The sequence below is a fragment of the Stegastes partitus genome, unplaced genomic scaffold (assembly GCF_000690725.1).
Source record: "Stegastes partitus isolate 25-593 unplaced genomic scaffold, Stegastes_partitus-1.0.2 Scaffold1166, whole genome shotgun sequence".
Classification (NCBI taxonomy): Eukaryota; Metazoa; Chordata; class Actinopteri; family Pomacentridae; genus Stegastes; species Stegastes partitus.
In genome coordinates, this window is record NW_007578897.1 from 162260 (window position 1) to 169129 (window position 6870).

At 40.5% G+C, this 6870-nt stretch overlaps 1 protein-coding gene across 1 annotated transcript; it reads left to right on the plus strand.

Annotated features, from left to right (window-relative positions):
* LOC103368525 (chitin synthase 3-like) lies at positions 1–2081 on the plus strand. The gene is made up of 8 exons (XM_008296929.1): positions 1–168; positions 279–380; positions 481–622; positions 713–913; positions 1175–1290; positions 1448–1616; positions 1756–1889; positions 2070–2081. The coding sequence occupies exons 1-8, from the start codon at positions 1–3 to the stop codon at positions 2079–2081; spliced, it is 1044 nt and encodes a 347-aa protein (XP_008295151.1).
* Positions 2082–6870: the final 4789 nt, after the last annotated feature.

A 6870-nucleotide genomic window follows, 5' to 3' on the forward strand; every position in this document is an offset into this window, starting at 1 on the left:
ATGAACATTGATGAAAAGTTCTTCAGGAAACACCAGCAAATCCCTGATCAGACCATCGTAAGAACACCGTATGGAGGTCGGCTGGTTGTCACCATGCCTCATGGGAACAACATTGTGGTTCACTTCAAGGATAAAGACCTCGTCCGCCACAAGAAGAGATGGTCTCAGGTAGTAACAAAGTGCAGAGGTTACATTTTCATGCACCCTTTACAAGACTTTTTATGTGAAATTAACATTAACTGTGAAAAATATCTTCCTGTTCGTTATTTCATATGCAGATCATGTACCTTTACTATCTTCTGGGCTATAAACTCATGACCAAATATTACTCAAGCTGGAGGATGGGAGAAAATGAGAAGGAGTTGAAAGAAATGGTCCAGGTGAGATAAGAGACATTTTCTGAGCTTCAATGCTCATCTACTGCTACAAACCTACCACAGTATAAATGAAAAGCAAAGCTAATTGTCCCTGTTTCTCCAGAGAGAGAAGCACAACACCTACCTTCTGGCTTTAGATGGGGACACAGACTTCCAGCCCAGTTCTGTGATGCTACTCATCGACCGTATGAAGATGTACCCTCGAGTCGGGGCAGTGTGCGGCAGGGTTCATCCCACCGGATCAGGTTTGCACAAACAAAAGAGCTGTTGAGAAAGTAACATTCAGGTAGAGACTTGCACCATCGTTTTACCGTTCCTCTGTACTTCCCATGCAGGTCCTGCAGTTTGGTTCCAGAAGTTCGAGTACGCCGTCAGTCACTGGCTGCAGAAGACAGCAGAGCATGTGTTCGGATGTGTGCTGTGCAGCCCCGGATGCTTCAGTCTGTTCAGAGCAGCGGCGCTGATGGACGACAACGTGATGAAGAGATATTCAACCAAGTCCATGGAGGCGAGCCACTACATCCAGTACGACCAAGGTGATACATTTAAACGACATCTATTTTCATCTTCATTCATCTTTTTGAATTTTATTTATTTTATTGCACCCAACTTTTGGGTTAAAATCTGTTTTTCTGTTCTATCCATTTGCAAAGTGTAAGAAAGTTGTGATTTTACCCTTTGAAACTTACTTACAAATAGAACTGCATGTCTCTCCCTCAGTCACTGTGATAACTTTTACTGTTTCTCTTCTTCCTTTTGCTCCTCTCACATAAAAATAAATTTTCTGTTCCCTGCAGGCGAGGACCGCTGGCTGAGCAATTTGCTCTTAAAGCAGGGCTGGAGGGTGGAGTACAACTCAGCATCTGATTCCTACACTAACGCACCAGAGGGCTTCAAAGAACTCTACAACCAGGTAAGTGCTGGACAAAATCAAAACCATTCCAATAACATTCCAATACCACAAGGACTTTGTCCAACAATTGGTTCCAATTGTCAGTATGGTTTGGGTACAACTCCTCATTTAGCCAAATATCATAGCAATCATTCCAATGTTTGTTTGCCACTTTCAGCGCCGGCGATGGGGACCATCCACATTAGCTAACACCGTGGATCTGCTGGGCTCCACCACCCTTATTTCCAAGAGAAACTCATCACTTTCCAAACCTTACATGTTTTACCAGCTATTTGCCATCATTTCAGTAATTCTGGCTCCTGCCACCATCTGTCTTATGGCTGCAGGTTTGTGTTATTTTAGTGCTTCAGAACATAATCTGCGCACATGTAAACTTTTAGACAATTTTTGTGTCCACAGTTGAAGCCCTTTGTTCAACAGCAAGAACAACAACATTTAAAATTCCTTGTTTGATGTGTCCTCTAGGTAGTTTGACCTATATCTTTGGCATCCATTCTGGTGGTGCTCTGATCATTGCCGTGATTCCTCCTGCCATCTATCTGGGTCTTTGCTTCCATCTCAAGTCAGACACTCAGATCACTATAGCAGCAGTCATGAGTGTCATTTACGCATTCCTTATGTTGGTGGTGTCCATGTCCTTTATCGGTGAGTTATGTTCAAACTGGTTTAACTTCATGCAGATGTGTCAAACTTCTCACTTGGATTTTTTTGAAATCTTTTAAGAGATGCTTAAAGCTGCTTTAATTCTAAAACTTGCTCGTCTCTTTATCTTCCTTCAGGACAAATGGTGAAGGACCAAACCATCCTGACACCCATCAGTCTTTTCATCATCTGCATGGCCCTCATCTTTGTCGTCACCGCAATAATGCATCCTCAGGAATTTCACCTGATCTTCTATGGCTTGCTCTACATCATCTGCGTCCCCAGCGCCTACCTGCTGCTCACCATCTACTCCATGGTCAACATGAACAATGTCTCTTGGGGGACAAGGGAGACGAAGCCTGCCGGTGGCACTGCCCCACCTGCAGCAAACATCCCGCAAACAAAAGCACAGAAAGGTAGATAGCAGTACTTACTGGGAAACACTCACAGTGTAACAGAAAACATATATTATTATTTGTGCTGCCTGAAAGTAATTCATGAAACACATTTTTACCCCTGCAGCCAAAAGTACCTTCCACCGGCTCTTCTCATGGGCCAAGTGTTGCAAGAAGTCCAGCGAGAGATCTCATGATGAACGAGTCATGAGAAGCCAGGAGACCATGATCCCGTCACAGACTGAGCCTCAACCCCAAAACACGATTGTGGAGGACATAAGTATCGCAGAAGCAGAACAGAGGTGAGTTCTGAGGATGGAAAATGAACTGAGATGCAATATTTCAGTCATAAAATGCCAAAGATGATACTAATAAATTTTCTGTTTGTCTCTCAGACAAGCGGCAACTGTTTATGACAATCCTGTTCAAAGTAAGTCCACATTATTTTATAAGAATCAACATGTTTTTGTTCTAGAAATGCCCAACACACATGTAAATGTGATGCGAGCTAATAGTTCTCTGTCTTTGTCTTTGCACCAGGTTGGGTCACACAAGTACAGAATGTGTCTGATGATATGCGACTGCACGAGGACTCACTCGACCAGGTGAGTGTGTCTTACTGATCCTCTTTTAAATCACTTCTGTCGAGGGTTTATTAATGTTTCAATCCATAAAGAATTATAATACCAAATAAGTTTAGTGCTGCACAAATCTTTCATAAACCAAGGAGGTTCATCTGTTGCTAAACTCAAACACTGAGCATCTTGGTGAGTTTCGGGATACATTAAAAGTGTATCCAAAGTTAGCTTCATGCCATGTCAATGTGAGTTTTAAGTAGCTTTAAGCACTAAAAAGATTTGTGTCTCCCTGTAGGAGGAGGTGGAATTTTGGAGAGAGCTGCAGGAGAAATACCTGAAACCTCTATCTGATGACAAAGAGAGACAGAAAGAGATTGCCAATGATCTGCGACACCTGAGAAACAAAGTAAGTGTGGAGAGCTGAACTCCAATGCATCTCGAATAGGAAACCAGTGCAATTAACAATTATTGTTAAATTAATCTGATCTTTCTCATAACACACAGATCAGCTTTGTCTTCTTCATCTTGAATGGCCTGTGGCTGGTGGCGGCCTTCACCCTCCAGGTCTTCGACACTTCCTTCACCATTGTGATCCCAATATACAACCACAACCTCGAGTTCATTGGAAAAAACATCGACATTGATCCTATCGGCTTTATGTTCATTCTGGGATTCGCCGTGTCAGTTTTGCTCCAGTTTTTTGGCATGCTGTACCACAGGTGACCACTTGTTCATACTGATGATTTTTATTATTCTTTCAAAAAAAAAAAATAAAAAATCTAACATCCTTGTTTTTTATGTTCGTCCCAGAATCTGCACTCTGATCCATTATGTGGCCTTTATGGACACTGAGCCCAGAGAGGAGAAATCTGAACAGCATTTATACCTGCCAGGCCAAAAGGTAAACACTATTACTAACACTAATCTCCACTACTCTTTATGCTACTACTATTACTTCTATTGAACTACGTCTGTCTCTACAGTTCATTACTGCTATTAGCTAGTCCACTGTCTGTTCATAACATGCTTTGTCAGATTGAGCTGAGTCAGTGAGATGTTGTGAACGGCTGTCAGTCACGATGATGAAACGTCGCTTACGTCAGTATTGAAAAAATTGTGAAAAGCGTAACAGAAAACAGCTGTGAGCCAAAATATGAGTACTACTCATCCAAAGCCCTTCACACTTGGCACTGCGCTTCCTTAGGTCCCCAGCAATATACACACCAACTGTGAAGTAGATCTGATGAACGGCTGTCGAGAAAGATGAAGAACAGACACCCACACATATATATGCACAAAGATTTGTTCCTTTATAGCTGGAAACTACTGTTACTACTCAAAGTGCTGCTGGAAAAGAGGCAATTCTTCACAAAGAAGGACATGACACTGATACAGGCCACTATGGTCCAACAACAAAACATAGTTTTACCTGATAGGAAAAGTTCAGTCCAATAAACCTCACAGAATGCCTGACTGGTGTCATTCATTGGTTGATACAACACAATAACATTGTTGAAAGCCTACACAAATCTGAAACAGAGCTCACTAAATTCAAGAAACACTCAAATTGTGAATATTAATCTCAATGATATTTGACAAAGACCTTTTTGTAACCAAACTCAGAAGACATTATTCAAATGTTTGCTATGTTTTAAAGTCTACCTTTGTAACCGTCCTTCCACATTGTTCCTGTCTAACTTTCTTCACAAGTCATTACACTTGTTGTTATACCTTTAGAGAAATCCTGTGCAAGAAGCTATGTGTCAATAACATAAATTATCATTCAACTGCTCCACAAATGCTTGATTCCTACTTCAGTCTTGTCCATAACAAATGATTAGTTACCAGTCTGAAGTGTTACAGCTGTGTTAGCATTTACTAATGTTCATTTAATCTCCTCACAGAACGACCAAGTCCCAAACACCAGCTACAACGTCCAGCAGGACTATGACAATGAAGACAGTGATGATGACGATGATGATGTGTTGTACACGACAAGTTATAATGGAGCAACTTTGGTCTAAACACAGACTTTCTGCACAACCAAATGTTTAGCACTTTGAAGTACCCACTGTGTTTGAGCTTGGACCTAACCGGTCCTTATTATGTGTAATATTTATAATTCATTTATTTATATGGAGCTCTGTTTTGTTTGTGTTTTTTTAATTAACCAGTTTGTCACAAAGTGATTTGCAGAAATCAGATGATGCATGTAAGGATGAATCTGTATTTTAAAAATATCACAGAAATTGCATGTGCAAATGAAAAAACTGAACAACATGTGATCAGTAATTTAACATAGTTTATGAAGGATCTGAAGTTTCGTAACACTGTGAATATTAGATTGTTATAAGTTTGCTGTTTCTGCTTTTATTGCACTTTAATGTCAAAAGGAATGAATGAAGTTCAGAAACAGCATAGATTGTCTGAAGAGGAATAACACTGCATGTGTCTACTGTCACAGTCAAACAAATGAAGTTCTTTAAAAGGTGAAAAACGTCAGGGAGATTTGGTCGCATTTCGGGCAGATTATTACTTCAACACTGAAAATCAGGGAAGCCTTACGGCAGGGAATCTTACAATGCACTGCCTCATATTGTCTTAGTTAATGAAACACTTATGATATAATCAATACTTTCAATGATCATGATAAGTCACACAGTATAATAATTTCTACATTGCTGCTTGTTGTCTTTATGAAGTATCTTTACATTGTGTCTGTCTTTACACTGTGGGAAAAAAAATCTTAATTTTTGTCTATAATGTAACACAAATTTTCTATAAATAAAACTCATATTAGGAAAGAAAACAAGATTGATGAGAATGATCGTAAAATAAGTGTAATGAGTTGAGAAATTTGTTGTACTGTCTGTGAAAAATGTGTTGGACGTTAATGTAAGCTGAAATAAAGACAAAGAGGTAAAGAGCTGGTTGTCTGGATGGTGCACAAACTCCCGCTGAAGTTGGTCTGGAATGGATACAAGAAAAATTCAAGTCACTGGATGTTCTTTGATCAGTTAAATCCATCATTCAGAAAGTGGCACATGCATAAATTGCTTAGAGCAGGCCGTTCTTAAAACTGAGTAACTGTGCAAAACAGAGACTATCGAGGAATGCCACCAAGACACCTATGACTCCTCTTAAGGTTTTACAAGCTTCTTTGACTTGGAAGGGAGAGGCGGTGCAGACAGCAACTGTAGCCTGTTCTTCACCTTTCAAAGTTTTATGGGAGAGTGACAAAGGAAAAGCCAGCGTTGAAGAAAGCTAATTTTATATCTTGACTAGAGTTTAAGAGAAGGCATGTAGGAGACTCTGAAATCATATGAAGGAAAGTTCATGGAGCTTCTTGTCCACTGAACTAGATGCTGTTAGGCAGAAGCATGGTGGTGGCAACATCATGATGTGGGGATGTTTCTGGCCAGGGTACAGGGTAAGATGAATGCAGCAAAGTATAGAGAAATCCTGGAGGACAACCCGATGCAGTCACGGAAGATCTTTTGGAGTGCATTTAAAGACATCATTAGGAAAAGGAAGGAATATAGCACATGTGTAAATCTGCCAGGAGCAGGCCATCCTTAAAGACTGAGTGACTAGAAAGAAAAGATTGAGTGAGGCCACCAAGACACCCATGACTTCCTCTGAAGGAGTGCTATGAATTTAATTGACATTACTTTGTAGAGATCTGCTTTCACTTTCACATAAATGAGCTTTTTAAAAAAAATTCTTGTCCAAAAAGGTAAATTAAATTGACCATGATTTAACGGTAGGCTGCAAGCTAGGCTCGCAGCTAGAAGATCCGCGGTTTGTGTCCCAGTTAGGACGCCTGGGATGTTTCTGCGTGGAGTCTCCATGTTCTCCCTGTGCAGGTGGGTTCTCTCCGGGTTCTCCAGCTTCCTCCCACACAGTCCAAAAACATGTTGAGGTTAATTGGTGATTCTAAATTGTCCGTAGGTGTGAATGTGAGT

Excerpts from the sequence above, each read along its gene's own strand:
- LOC103368525 (XM_008296929.1), top strand. The coding sequence starts at position 1 with ATGAACATTGATGAAAAGTTCTTCAGGAAACACCAGCAAATCCCTGAT. Across the intron at positions 623-712 it reads GGTTCATCCCACCGGATCAG|GTCCTGCAGTTTGGTTCCAG; the intron begins GTTTGCACAAAC and ends CTTCCCATGCAG. Across the intron at positions 914-1,174 it reads CTACATCCAGTACGACCAAG|GCGAGGACCGCTGGCTGAGC; the intron begins GTGATACATTTA and ends TGTTCCCTGCAG.